This window comes from Lagopus muta, chromosome 7 (assembly GCF_023343835.1).
Source record: "Lagopus muta isolate bLagMut1 chromosome 7, bLagMut1 primary, whole genome shotgun sequence".
Taxonomy (NCBI): Eukaryota; Metazoa; Chordata; class Aves; order Galliformes; family Phasianidae; genus Lagopus; species Lagopus muta.
Window position 1 is genome coordinate 13,204,462 of NC_064439.1, and position 15,204 is coordinate 13,219,665.

General features: G+C 48.4%; 1 protein-coding gene across 16 annotated transcripts in view; it reads left to right on the forward strand.

Annotated features, from left to right (window-relative positions):
- Positions 1 to 519: 519 nt before the first annotated feature.
- The window catches only part of PARD3 (par-3 family cell polarity regulator), a 426,281-nt gene continuing 411,596 nt past the window's right edge, over positions 520 to 15,204 (forward strand). For 13 of the 16 annotated variants that reach the window (XM_048952142.1, XM_048952154.1, XM_048952149.1 and 10 more), the window contains exon 1: positions 521 to 963. In XM_048952142.1, coding sequence (XP_048808099.1) covers positions 844 to 963 — 120 coding nt within the window. In that variant the 5' untranslated portion in view covers positions 521 to 843. Of the gene's footprint in view, positions 964 to 15,204 lie in introns of all 16 variants that reach the window. The other 3 variants (XM_048952157.1, XM_048952158.1, XM_048952145.1) reach the window with 2 other exon arrangements.

Below are 15,204 nucleotides of genomic sequence, written 5' to 3' on the forward strand. Positions count from 1 at the left end.
ACAGTCCCAGGTTTGTTGTAATCAGCCTGATGATGCATTGGTTTTTCCGCGGCTCTGTGTCAGTTCTGTCGTGCTAAAAGAAACACAAAAGGCCATGAAGATCACCTGGCCCTCCAAAAAGTCGGGTAGGAATGTGTAAAGATTCTGTTTCGAGGCTTTCTGTGCTTTAGTGCCTTGGTTTTATCCCTCAGATTAGCGACAGAAGAGCAGCAGGCAATGTTCTGGGGAGGAACAGCCGGCTGCCCCCACTCCTCCTCTCAGCGGACCAACTGGTGTCGGGCGCACAGCTCCCGCAGAGTTCGCGGCGCCGCCGGGGCTCGGACCCGGCACCACGGCGGCCGGCCCGGGGCAGCGAGCGGCCGCCGCTCGGGGCCAACCCCACCGCCGTCGGGTGCCGGCGCTGCGCCGCGCCTCGGCTGCGCGGGGCGCCCCGCGGGGCCGTCCGGCTGCGCCCGCCCCGCTGCAATGCCCCGCGCCTCCGGAGCGGGGAGGCAGCGCCGCGCCCCGCCCGTCGCCGCTGCGCGCCGGGGCAGGCGCCGAGCAGGTGGCCGCAGGCAGCGGGCAGCTCCGCGGCATGTGAGCGGCCCGGCCTGCCGCGCTCCCCCAGCCAGGCAGCGAGCGGCCCTCGTCCCGCCCTGCTCCTACCCGTACCCCGGTCCCCTGACCGTACTTCTGCAGCGGGGCACCCGCAGCGGCGGTCCGGCGGCGGCGGTGGCCGGAGGCTGAGCGCCGCGCCCCGCCGGGGGGCGGCCGTGGCGGAGGGCGGAGAGGCGGAGGAGGAGGAGGAGGAGGAGGAAGGCTGCGCGGGGCCGGAGGGACGCGGGAGCCCCCCGGCAGCGCAGGATGAAAGTCACCGTGTGCTTCGGGAGGACGCGGGTGGTCGTGCCCTGCGGGGACGGCAACATGAAAGTTTTCAGCCTCATCCAGCAAGCGGTGACCCGGTACAAGAAGGCGATCGCCAAGGTGAGGGGCGCGGGGAGCGGCGCCCGGGATCAATATGGCGCTTCCCGGAGCGGGGAGGGGAGCGAGGGGGAAAGTCCGGGCTGCCCCGCTCAGGGCGGCGGCGACCGCGGGGCCCGGGGCCGGACTGTGGCGGCCCCAACCCCATGGAGCCGTGCTCGGAGCCGTGCCCGGAGCGGCCGCGGGGAGCGCAGGGGGGGCGGCGGCCCCTCGGCCGGCCTCTCGCGGCGGTCCCTCGGCGGCGGGCGGAGAGCGCGGCTCCGGCGCGGCTCCCCGCGGGCGCCTGGCGGGCCTCGGCCCTTTGTTCGCCGGTGCCCGGCGGCGGGGCGGCCGCCCCCGGGAGTGCCGTTGCCGCGGGGCGAGGCGGGAGGCTCGGCTCGGCCCGGCCCGGCCGGGGAGGGACGCGGGGGCCGGCGGTGCCCCGGGGCGGGCGGCGGGGACGAGGCGAGAGCCGCTGGAAATCCAGCCTCAGGCTTCCCGGCCCTCCAGGCCCGGCGGGGAGGCGGTGCGGGGGGACCCCGCCACAGGGACGCCCCCGGGCCGAGCCCCCCGGCCCCGTTCCGGCCCGGGCTCCGGGGGACCCCGCGGCGGCCCGGCCGCATCGCGCGGCCTCTGCGCGGCTCCGGAGGTGCGCGGGAGCCCCGGGAGCGGGATGCGGCCGCGGGGTGCGGAAGCCCCGAGCCTGGCCTGCGGCGGGGCCGACTCGAACGTTGCCCGTGCCGGCCTCCCTCAGCCCCATGTTGAAATCACGGCAGTGGGTGTGCGGCGGTTACACGCTCGGTTTCCTTGCCACAGATTTGTTTGGAACTGCTCTTTTGCGTCTCTCCGTTCTTTTTCTTGGACTTTCTTCTTGTTGCTGCAAAGTTCTTAATCAGCCCTTGGTTGGGACAATACCGAAGTCGCTCTCTCGAAGCTGAAGTGCCATCCCTTCCCCTTCCTTCTCCCCGATTCGCTGAAGCACTGCGTTCAGCTTTTCTGAGCCACTCAGACAGTCCTCACTCCTCCAGATCTGGGAGTTTCATGTTGGCAAACGCCGACCTGAAAGCTCTGAAGCTGCAGCTCTGCTAGGAGAGCTCTGTGGGCAGAAGCGGTGGGTGTGAAGGACCCCCGGGAAATGTATGAGATCGGTGTTCTCAAAGGGAGCTCTGGGTGCTGCATGGAAGGTTGGCACTGGGGCTCCCAATGCCTCCTCCTTGCTCTGTTCTTGAGGGTTCTGGTTCAGAAGCATAAAAGCAGGCAACATGCGCTACACTTGTGTTTGTCTTCCTGCAGCAGTTGTGATTCTGGCTAGGAAAAGAGTGAGGGACTGCCTGGGATGGGGCTGCCCGGTCGCTGGTTGCATGCTGCAGACTCTGTGTGTCCATGTGCTGTGGGTACAGTGTAGTGGCTCTGAGGATGTCCAGTGGGAGCCCTGAGGGCTTAGTGGGCCGCTGGTGTGAGAAGCAGAATTTGCAGAATTCGTTCTTCAGTGCTACAGTGCTATATTAGTAAATACATGTGATGCCTGAGATTTGCATATAGTCACAGCCTAGCCCCCCCGGCTCCCTGTCCTGGTTTACATGGCACAGTGCTGCAGGTATTAGCAGTTATACAGCGGTTACGCCGTGTGCCACGGGTATGGGCTGGAGTAGCCATAATTACCGAGATTGTTTCTATTATATGGAAATAATGTGGTTGAAAACCTAGCAGCAGCGTCCACGGGCTTCTCTGCGGGTGCTTTTTGCAGTCAGTGTCACACTTGTGTTTAACCTGACTTCAGCGAAGCTTTTCCTCAGTGCTGCCCAGGATGGATCCTAGAGCCTCCCTTAAGTGCATAGATAACATTGTTAATGTATGGTTCCAGGGGCAGGGCTTCGTGGGTTACTGTTTCTTTCCAGCAGTTAGATAGTTGCTTTCAGTGCTGATGTAGCGCTAGTGAAGTGGTAGTGTAGTCAGAGAGCAACCCTCCCGTCTGGACTGAGGTGGAGAGGAAACAAAGTGATTCCCGCTCTGGGAGGTGAAGGTGTGTGTGTGACGTCGGGCCCTGGCAGCTGGCCCCACACTGACACTGAGATCTGCTGAGCCGCTGTTGTGCTGCTGTGGAAAATGCCACTGTGGTGGAACAGCATTCATAATAGCTTAATGAAATGTATGGTTTTCATGCTGTCTGGAAAGCAGTGATCCTCATCCTGCCCAAGGCGTGTGGTGGCTCGATGTGGCCGTGCTGATGGGAGAGGGCCGGAGCTGCTGCTGGCCTCAGCCAAGCTTTCTGAACTCTGTTAATGAGGCCACGTGCTGGGAGTGAGGAGAGTACATGCGCAGGTAGTGCAGATCGTAGTGAGGTTCTCCTCTCTATGAATCATTAAAAAGCACTTTTTAAAGTAAATTTTGAAGTGACAACCTACTTGCTGCAGTTTCTTGTGGATGCTGCTGTCTGTGGTTGGGGTTCATACACCTTAAAGAAGTTCAGGGTGGATTAACACAGCTGTTGGTACTAAATCTTTATGTGTGGAATGACTTCCTAACATGGTGGGCTGCGTGTGGATTCTCTGTGTCCAGGAAATCTCTGTGATCCCTTGCCTATGTTTCAAAGGGGGCTCTGTGTCTGAAATGTGATCCATTTCCCTTCAAGTTTTGTTTGCAGAGAAAGATGAAGAGCATTGAGAGATGTTTGAGAAGTCCACCTGTCCAGGGCTCTTGGAGGTGCTGTGTGACACAGCTTCTGCAGCGAGCATTCCGTGAGCCCAGTTTGTTCAGGTGGTGGCCAGCATGAGAAGAGCTCAGGGCTTGGTGGGTTCCACATTGGTGCCGTTCTGTTCGTGGCTCTTGGGCAGTTCATTTGTGATTGAATGGTGCTGGAGAGGAGCAGTGGGGGCCTTTGTGGAGAGGGGAGGTCAACCAGCCTGAGTTGTGTTAAAACTGATGGGAATAGAACATGGGCTGCTCAGCCAGGAAATCGGCTGACAAGCTTATGGTTTGAAATGTTTTAAACAAGTGATGGCTTGTGACCTAGTGTGAAAGTGTGGAAAATGTCCATTAAAATAGTGTGTAGTTGGATGTATCAATTAACTTTTTATAAAAAATAATTAAATGCGTGTCCTCTAGCTTTGTTTTAATGACACTGCAGTCAGAAATGTTTCTGATGTTTCTTTTTGATTCTTTTATTTATTGGTAACTTTCCACTGTGCTAATCTTTTTGAGATACCAAAGGTGTTCTATTTTTCATCTTGTTTTTCTTGCAAATATCAGCAGACAAGGTTAGGCTATGGATAGGTGTTGTGTTTTTCAATCTCTCTTTTTTTTTTCTCCTGCTTTATTGTGGTGTCTGTGCGATCTAAACGAGTGCAGTAAACAACACCAGTGAGGAATTGGTAGTTTCATATGTTTACAGAATTGTCTGGCCTCACACTGTCTCCACAGGGGCTGTTGGGGCTCTTCATGGCTGTAGATTGTGCTGTCCCATGTGCCATGAGTTTGTTGTGTTGTTTGTAGACTGCACATAGCTCTGACTTTCTGTGGAAAAATAAGGAAATGAACAGAAGCTCCTCCTGAACCCACAGCATTTTAGGAGAATCCTTTCCCTTCTCCCTCACTAGACCTTTCTAGGAAATTAAATGTTGGAGGGATTGCAGTATTGTATGGAACAATGCTTGAATTGTTAATTTAAAACCCACAGAACGTTAATATTTGTTAGAAGTAATTGTAATCTGTTCCCTGATAGCATTTGAAGGCAGCCACTGATATCAGACCAGGACGCAGAACCCCTCACTGCTGCAAGCAAAGGTAACTGTGTGAGGTGCCACTCAAAGCCTGAAGCCCCAGCTTGCTCCTAGACATGAAATCCATTAGCAGAGGAGCATGAGGTGGAAGGTTGTGTTCATAGGGAATATGTGCTGCTTTTTTTTTGTTCTTAATTTGTCTTTTTTTTTTCCCCAGTGCTAGCTAGCACAGGGGTGTGTCAGCATGAAAATCCCCTGACTGTGTGTGCTTTGTATGGCTGTCAGCCTTCTCTGCACAAGGGTGGCTGCCGGATTTTGTCACAGGCACAGCTGGTTCTCTTAGGGTGCCTTTGGGATACTCCTTTGCAGTCACAGTGAAGATGCTCATGGGCAGTGATGGCATAAGTAGCATAAAGGAGGTTTTATTTTCAATCTCTGTTGAGATATGTTGCAGCCCATTCCCCTTCGGAAAGCTGCTGCAGGATTCTGCAGGTTTGGGAGCTGTTGCTGGAAATGCAAGTCTACAGCTGGTGCACAGTGATGAAATTCCTTCATTTGTTGTTGTAGAAAACTTCCTTTTTTCCCAGTTCTCTCTTTATAGCTCTCCTTTCCTGTAGCTGTGGTGAGTATGAGAGCTGGGTGGGATGCGAATCCTTCAGCTCTGCAGGTAGTGTTAGTGGGGGCATGTGTGGTGCTACCTTGTTTTGCTTATGTGAGCAATACATATCTTAGCTGGATGGGCTGCAGCACTGTTTTAAGGTAGTATTGCATGGTTGTCAATATTTAGCCATTACTTACTGATGGCAGCAGCACCAGTGCACTTTGTGGAAGAGCAGCTTGCAGTCAGCTCGCTGCTGGGTGCTGAGCTCAGCTGCAGCACGGAAGATGGAACTGTGGAGATCTGTGAAAGCACTCAGCATGGTCTTTGAGTGGCTCCAGCCTGCAATTTGGGGTTGAGGAGCTGCCAGCCTTCCTTGTTTCAGGCAATAGCCTTGACCAATGGAAACCATCTGACTCTCATAGCTCTTCGCACTTCAGCTGCAGTTATGATGGTTGCAGATGTTTTAGCAGTGCTATAAAAGCCCTGCTGGAAGTAGCACTTTCTCAGTTGGATCAGACTATGACATCTTTTGGTTGTGGCACATTCAGTCTGGTAAATTAAGATGGGGTAAACGGGGGAGAAACATTACTGATATTGGTCAGACAGAATATGGCTCATGTAGCTTTAAAACAATTTCCTGGTTCTTCAAAGGAAAACAAACCTCTTCATCCAAATAGAAACTGAATGGATAAAACATGCAACAATGCCGAACCGATGCTTATGTATATTGAAAATAAAGTGGAATTCTTCTGACATAAATCCAGAGTATGGCACAGATGTTCTCACTCAGAAATGTTTTGCAAACAGTAAGAAAATAAAAAGTGGAGGAAAAAAAAGTATTAAAAATTCTGCAAGATACATTAGAGCATCTGTGCTCTATTTTTTTTCTTTTCTTTTTAATATACAGTATATATTTTTCTTGTTTCTTTGAGGTCATTTTACTGTAGTGCTCAGCAAATCTGGTCCTGGAACGCAGATGAAAAAATCCAAGAAGCCAAACTTCCTCTGAGGAAAGTTCCATAACGCAATGATGCTGCTTAGAAATGGGAAGGGAAAAAGAATGCTAGGAGCTGGCAGCACAGATGTCCACAGTGCTGGTCAGGAAGACCAGTGGTGCTGGTGGAAGGGAGATGAGTCGGATTCTGAATTCAGGAAAAAGTAGTTTTAAATGATCAGTGACCATTAGGGTGTTTTTGTTATTAAGATAATCACATTCATTTTGTTTGCGACCGTCTTGAAGTATTACATTGTTTCCAGTTGGTAGCTTTAGTTATTTTCACAAATTGGTTCCAGCTATTTGTTAAATCAGAAGTGCTTTTAATAATTATTTTGTTGCGTTTACTCTTACAAAACACAAAACAAAAAAACCTCAATTACTAGGTCTGTGAGGGTGACTTATGTTCCACTCGAGTTTCTGATTGTACCGGTGATACGGATCATAGAGTCATGGAATATCTCTAGTTGGAAGGCACCCATCAGGATCACCGAGTCCAACTCCTGGCTCTGCAAAGCACTTCCTGAAAATCAGATGGTATGTCTGAGAGCACTGTCCAGATGCTTCTCCAACTCAGCAGCTTGGGGCTATGAACACTTGCCTGTGGAGCCAGTGCCCCCCACCCTCTGGTGAAGATCCTTTTCCCGATGCCCAGCCTGACCCTGCCCTGTTGAAGCCCCATGCTGTTCCCTCAACCAGCTAGCAGTGCTGTGCTTGATGCTCCCCAGGATAAAAATGGCCTTCCTGGCTGCCCGAGCGTGCTGCTGACATATGTTCATGTGTTGATGTGGCCCAAGACCGCCAGAGCCAGGGTTGCTTCTTCCCAGGTGCAGAATCTGACACTTGCTCTTGTTAAACTTCGTGTCGTTGGTGGATACTCAACTCTCTAATTTTTCTAGATCTCTCTGCAAGGCCTCTCCACCTTCAATGGGGTCAACAGCTCCTCCCAGCACCGAGTCCCAAACAAAATGAGGAGTGAATTCTGACTGAAAGCTCTTAGTCTAGGCCCCATTTGCTGTATTTGCATGTGGACCTGCTGGGAATGTGCACAGGAGCATTCCTTGTACCTGGCTGGAGGCACGGTGCCGGCCCCCTGAGGTTCTCTGTGGTAGAAGAAAATTTCCCAAGCTTGCCTAGCTTGGGAAATGTCGATACAGAGAATCTTCCAAATTGAATTCAGTGCTGACCTTGCTGCTCCAAGAAATGCTGTGTGAGATAAGGGCTTACTAGGCACTTGCATCAGCAAAAGCATTGCGTTGGTGAGGAGCAGAGGGCACTGATTTCATTGAATTAAGGCAGAATGGATGCTGTGCTGCGTTTCAGGATTTCCAGTGAACAGGGAATTTCATCAAGGCTGAGTGTATTGGAGCATGGGCTGTGTGTTGTGGTGCCACAAGATGCCAGCCAGCCCCATCTGCAAGGCCTTGTGCTGGGCTGCTTGTCTTGGCCTCCCATTTCGTCAAGTCTGGGTCATTGGGACTTCTTGGTAATGGGGACAGGGCTGGCAGAAGGGAAAGGATTGCAGGGAGAAAAGTGGACTTCTGAAGGCAAGGGGAAAAAAACTTGGGGTGGATTTGGAGGGTGGCCAAGGAAAAAGCCTCCATGACTGTGCCAAATGGATGCAGCTCCTGGTACCATTTGTTTCACATGAGGGAAATAGGAATTTGCAAGGGGGCAAGATGATAAATTTCATACTGACAAATGAGAAGAACTGAAGGTAGGAAGGGTCTGGGTTAGCTCTTTGCCCCAGAGGTGAGCACTCGGTTTAGAAAGAGGATGAAATATACGTCCTCAGTGTGACACTATGGCTGTCATTCAGAAGGCTTCATTTTAAAAAGAAACCTGGGGAATTCATTACAGGAAGCTGCCCTTTTTGGATAATAGGTGTCCTGAAAGTAGTGAATCTCTGACTTGGCAGCGAAAATATATGCTGTTTTGGAAAAGCAACATCCAAATTTTAGCCATACTCTCCCTGTTCTCTTAGCTTAGCTGGCTGCTTATGCAGAGATTCTGGACCTTTGCAGTAGACGTGAGTTGCTGTGTCATTAGTGGTTTTCTTTTCAAGTGCCCACGTTGATAGGAATTTGTTCTGAGTATGCATGCCCTTGCTAAACCAGAGAGTTGGAGGGCTATTTGCAATGTGCTGGTATTCCTGTTGAATTACTAATAGGAGAATAAAAGTTATGTGGATACAAAAGGTTTTAAATGGAGATAGAATGGTTGGGAGTGTCTGCGTGCTTTTGTGTGCACCCACTTGGTTGTTCTCATTCATCTGAAGAAATTTAGCCACGCTTACCAAATGACAAGGAGTTTCAATTTACCCCATCTTTTTTGCATGTGCTTTCAAAGTTCTTGAGTTACTTGGTCTTCCCCTAGGCAAAGAGCACATCGTGCTTTTCTTCCCTATTAAATGTCGGAAGCAATATCCTACCTATGAGAAACTCGCAGAGGTGCACCCCGTCGTGCATGGCATGGGAAAAGTTGCTTTGTATTTGTCCTCAGAAAGTGTCTGAGCAGAGCAACAGTTCATGACATACGGAAAAATTGCTCATAGGAGTTTTGGAGTGTCTCTGAGGTGACAAGCCTGGAAGTTTTGTTGCTGTAACAGCTGAAATGTTGGTTTAAAAGGCATTTAAATTGAAACTTCAAGCACCTTTAGCTTTAATTAACTGCTAAATTAGGCTTAGCTTGGTCGAAGAAGAAAATGTTGTGCCTTGTAAGTAGCAAAGTGTTTTAACTCGTGGTTGTAGGAGGCAAGGGAGCTGTCTCACCCTGCACCCTGCAATCACACCAAGAATAACGCTTTGGTAAACTGAAACCAGATGTCAATGTGTGAAGTGTTATTGTAATCAGTGTCTTGCAAATCTCCCCTTTATGAGAATGGATGTTTGAAGTACATCCCGATGACCCTGTTGTTGTGTCACATCACCACAGATCGGTCCAGTGCCAAGCTGGGAGCCGGTGTCCTGCAGCTGCTGGGGGAATCCCAGCATGACCCATCTCCAGCCCTGCTTGCTGAGGTGACACGAATTTGGGCTTTATTCCCTGGCTGCAGGATGGCGGCAGCAGCAAAGCAGGGCTACCTTATATGAAAAGTTAATTTGTGCTAAGTATTCTTTTGATATTTGAATATGCAGCAATTAGCTTGGACGGACTGCTGTTTACCTTTTAGGATTTGGATAAGTCTAAACAAGCTGCTGAAGGGAACTGTGTTGTAAATCTCCTTTTGGAACATTTTTTGACAATCATGTATTTCAGACTGAGATGAAATTTGCTCTCTGTGGTGTCCTGGTAGCCAGTGACTGCTGGGAACAGTGCTGGGCCTAGGGTAAGGGAAGGGCTTGGGCAGGGCGCTGATGTGTGGGGTCTCCTAAGGGGCCCTGGGAGTCCCCATTCTGGGCATGCCCTCAAGGTGGGAGTGTAACTGCTTGTGCCTGGATGCTGCTCCTCTGGCTTTTAAAATGAGATCCATAGTTCAATGTTTCCCATGGCCAGCCACTGTGCTGGAGTGCAGTTTGTAGGAAGTGCTCCTCTTTGTTCTAAATTGGTCTGACTTCTTAATTCGGTACTTGCTTGGTCTCATTGTTGAGCAAGGTAAATAAAAACATAAGTTTTCTTTGCTTAATGTGAACGTTCTTAGAATATTTTGGATCTCAATATCATAATAGCTGTTTTTGCAATGTGTATGTTGTATGGGTGGCGTGCTTTCTTTCTTAGCCCATGTGTTATGTCTGTGATTAGACAGTGATAGGGATGAAGGCTGCTCCAGCTCTGGGTGTTTTCATATGGTGCTTCTGCTTCTGTGTGCATTTTTTTGCCTCCTGAAACACTTTGCTGCCAAAGGTTTCTGAATGCCAAAGGCCCTGGGAATAGGGATCCATTTTAAGACACAATAAATACACTATTTTTCTCAATCACATCTGGAGATTAAAGTTGTACGTCATATTGAAATTAAAAAAAAAAGTTTTTCTTATATGAATTATGATTTAGATGCATGCCATATTTAATCCAGATCTTTTCTGCCACTTGCTTTCCTAAAGTGTATCGTTTCTTTCTGAAGCAGAGTGCAGAGTGTAACAACTCCTTTGTTTTGTGTCATTTTGCAGTGTAAGCTAAATGCTGAGATAGGAAGCAAAGCTCTGAGATCAAACAGTTTATTATTAATACTCTCTTGCAGCTTTTCTTTCACCTGATGCTCTGGTCTGAAAGCAGACTCAGTGAAGACCACATAGCTTCAGATGTGCCAGCTGTACCTCAGTCTGATAAATGGGAGGTCTGTGCCCTGCACTTCCAACTCATGCCCCTCTCAGCATTTCTGACCAGCAGCAGTCAGCCCCTTGCTTCTCACCTCCTGCTTTGCTGCAGATGAAGCTGGGCAGTGGGTGTTCAGGGGATGTGGACCAGGGGCTTGATGAGGGCAGAGTCCAGGTTTCTGGGAAGCTCCCTTCTGATGATGACAGCAGAAACATGTACTTTTTCCTTCCCCTCCATACTGTTGATATTTCAGCATGCAGCTCTTCGGTGTATAAATTATGGTGTGTGTGGGAGGGAGGATGTGGTGAAGATTGGTACTTAGGGCAGTCAAATGACATGGGTTTACATCTGTCCCATGGAAACTGAGGAAATTTAGAATCAAAACCTGACCTCGAATGACAGCATTTCTTCTACCTATTTGAACTTCAAAGCTCCCATCACCTTCCCTCTTAAAATCCAATATGAGATGTGAAAGCAAAGCCGAGGAGTCTTTCCCTGGCTCCTTATAAACACACCCTGTCGTCTCTGCTGCTTGGGCTGCACTGCTAAATGTGGAAGGCAGAAACCTTATCAGTATCGGAATGAATTCTCAACTAAATGTGATATGAATAATTTTTTTGTTTGTTTTTAAAGCATTGATTTTAATGTACGTTATGATCAGTTGTAGGAGAACTCTGTTAATCAAAACTCCAGATGTTTTGTTATTTCTTCAGTGACTCAACTGATGACTGTGTTTAGCTGATGTTTCTATCACTTCTCAAGTAATTTTTGTGGCTGTGTTTCATCAGCCCCTTTGGGAGTCCTTTGGAACTCAGTTAACAAAATCCACTTGAAGTTCAGTTGCTTAAAAAGGCGGAGACCTTTTCTTTTGGCTTTTTTACCTACCCCTTAATCCTGGTTGCTACTGTGGGCTTCAATTTTTTGAGCTTCATCTATGCTCCCATGCTGAAGAGATGTGCTTGCTTTTACAAGACCAAGGCCAGCTCCGTTACGGCCTGCAGAACTGCTGTGCAACATCTGCTGGGAGAGCTCCAGAGTGTTAGAACTTTCCTTGGTATGGGATGAACTGCTGCAGGTTGCCTTGATTTCTTTCTATGAGGTAAGGTCATGCATGCGGGTTGTATGAGCTGTTGGTGAGCACCAAATGGTTTGAGTCCTGACTCAGAGTTAAGTCTCATTTGTCTGCAACTTTGAAAGCAGAGTGTCTTTGGAGGAGTTTAATGCAACTTTACTAATAGGTCATAGAAAACTAATGATAGATAGTTGGGTTTTTTTTGGTCAAAATCATTCCAATTTGATAAATGTCCATGTGTGAAGAAACCTCAGGGATGGAAAGATGTAGAAATGCATGATGGAGGCTATAAATGCTGTGGTTAGGATTTAAGAAAAAAGCACTGCAGTGTCTCAATTCAGAGGATTCAGTTGAATCCTGTGGTTAAGATATAGGAAATTCCTTGATAGCTTTTCTCCACCAGGCTGTGAGCTGGGAAGGGAGATGGCTCTGTCAGTGCTCTACTGTGCTGGACAGGGCTGGGTCCTTTCTGTCAACACTGTCCCAGATCCTCAGTCACTGAGAGAGTCTTTGTTCATCGGAAGTGGACACTTTTAAAACATTCACATGGGGATTTTTTCTGTGTCTTTGCGCTCTCTTAAGATAATGAGAAGTACTTTGCTGAACTGTTGGTGCTGCAGCAGAACCATGATGCACCCATCAGCTACGACAGTTCACTGTACCCCAGAAACTGCAGTCCAGTACTTTGGGTAGTAATGTAGTAGTATGTGAGCTTCAGCAGTGTGCTCACCCTTGTGTCTGTGCAGTGCTGGGCTCTCACTGTCATCTTGTTTGAAATGGACTGTGCTGTGGTTTCTGTGCTGCACGTACCGCCAACATGCCTGCTGCCCTGCGTGGCTCCTGCAGTGTCTGGCCATTTGTAACCCCCGGGGCTGAGGCCCTGCCTCTGCCTGCAACCCAGCAGCAGTGGGGAAAATGCATCATGTGCTGCACATGGCAGTGTGCTTGATGGTAACTGCCTGATTGTCACTGTGCCACTGGGAGCGTCCAACTGGTCCTCCATGGCAGGGACGTCCACGGGAGCATGAGCCTGCATGATTTTGAGAGCACTCTGAAGAGAAAATGGGTATCCTTCTTTCTTCTCTGGAGGAAAGGTGTCAAGGAACTGCACCCAAGGGCATGCAGGACATCAGCAGAGAGAGTGTGAATGTTTTCTGCCATGCCTGCCTCTTGTGTGGAGCGTACTGGCTCAGAAACAAGATTTCCCTCCAATGCTTTCTCCTCTTAATTTGGTAATTTCCTTGTGTGCTTCACCACCTTCTCCTGTCAAAAAGCAAATCAGTGAGCAAATGTTGTAGCATTTGGCAGGTATGTAATTAACACACAAAGCAAATGGGGAAAGCGAGGCGCAGGAGGCTGCTGACTTTGGGACCACACAGGCAGCCCAGCGTCGGGCTGGAAATAACACGCTGACGTGCTGACTCCCAACTGCAGCTCTATCTTCCCCCTCTAGTAAGGATGTGGTACCTAATCCTGCTGCTCTTCCGGAGGTTAGCCTTCCTGTGAAAAGACATGCCAGGCTTTGCCAGGCTGAGAAGCGGGCGTCTTGTGGTAATTGGCTGCTGGAAAGAAAGTATCTTCCTGCTAGGAAAGTGTGCGCTCTGCCTGCTCAGCTGCTTAAATAATTACTGTTTCTTGTGTAATTCATTTCACAGGTCCCAGTTTGTATGAGATCTCTCTCACAGTATGAGTTACTGTGGTTGAAACTTCTGTACAGTAATTCATGCTGAGTAGTGAAGATGCTGACTCCCAGTAATGCATACTTGTTGAAAAGATTGTAACTTAGAAAGATGGCAGAGCAAAGGCTTATGTTTTCCTTTAGTATAGCTACTAACTGGATTCATGAATAGTGATTTTGATTTTTTTTTTTTTAAATTTTATTTTAAACTTGGTGCCACACAGAAACCGTAAGGAGATGTATCAGACATGTACTGGGCTTAAATAGGAGAAGTTTAGACAAGGGAGAATATAGATCCTTGCTTGTGAAACTTTCTGTTTTTTCTTGTTAAAGTGCTGTAATTTTCTTTCAGTATTGAAGTGTTGCAAGTAAGTAGTCAGTAAGTGCTCTAATGTTTAGCCAGTGCTGGTGAGAAAAGGTGCCAGGTCAAAAGGCAAGGCCTGGGAGCAAGAACTGTCTGCGTGCATGCATGTTCCTTGCAGATTGATGGGGTTAATTGCCACGGTCTCAGCTTTGCTTGTAGACTACTGTGCTACTGATGCTGACTGAAAAGAAGCTCAGTCTAGCACTACTTTTTAATCCCTTCTGCATGCAGTGCAGAAGAGAGCATGTTTTATCTGGGTAGATCTAAGTGTAATTTTTGTGATTATAATGCCATATCAGGATCTCTATATTAAGGAGAAGGAAACATGCAGAGCTGTGTTTGCTGTAGCAAGTATTAAATAATAAAAATTCTAAGCCCTGAAAATTGAGATATTGCAGATTATTATGTCATCCTAAAACGGCTTTTAAAATGACTGGTTTGAGTTTAATAAGCATCAGTTAATTCTTTTGTGTTTTAAAAACATGCCACCGCACAACTGCAGCTCAATATTACCGCTTTTGATGAAGACTTCAGGTTCCGCCAGCAGCTGACATAGCCACATTACCTCCAGCTTTTTGGAAAGATGCAGCTGGAGGACTGCGCGACGAAAACATGTGCTGAATGATTTCAGATGAGCCATTGTTCATCTTCTGCCCATGACATTATTTCTGAGTGACTTTGACAAGCACGCAGTTACCTGGCATGAGGGCATACAATCAAAAGTGATTTCTTGAAACTGGATAGCTTGAGAGATTTCAGTGAATCCTGCTAACAAATATCTCTAACGATTTGCATGCATCATTATGTGTCTCCTTGTTGTAGCACACCCCCATTGTTCCAGACATACTTTTCATTAGAAAGTCCCTGAGAACACACTGTCTGTTTGTACTGAGGTTCAACCACTCCTGAAGCTCGCAGTGCTGCCGTTCTGTTTTCTGATTTCTCCTCAACTTTTTCTGCCTTTGGAAACAGAGCCGTTTCTCACCTGTGCAATGGCATTGCTGTTATTGGCTTTCTCATGAAAATTAATTGTTTCCGAAGTTTATAGGCTCTTCTTTTTTCCTGATGTTCTTTCTGTTTCTTGCAATTGATTGTTACATGGCAGCGTCCCCTTCCCTTGTAGGCACAGTATGCAATCCACAGGCTCTGTTTTAGAGGGTTTCCTGTTTCTCATGTGTTACTGAGTGCATAGACAATATGAAAGGAAATCACAGCATCTCATTTGTGGTCACTACTTCATCTGCTGTATCCTGCAGTAAAGGAAAAGAGGATATAAATGGCGTATTAACTTTTCTTCCATTACTCTACCACATTACTTATATGTTTACAGGCTGTCTTGGGCCTTTTTTTTTTTTTTTTTTCTTTTCTCTGTCTTAAAATGAGGCTGTTTGCTAAGGCAGGACAGTTGTCAAGAAATTCTGTATTGTTCTATTAACCTCACACCCTGCTTACATGAGCTTTTCCTGAAGGCATGCAAGAACAAAAAAGAAGGGGTGGCTGGTCTGCAAGAGTGATGGCAGCAGTGCACGTCCTGTCCAGATGCTGTCATGCACTTACGTGCTGCACTGTCCTCACGTGCATGA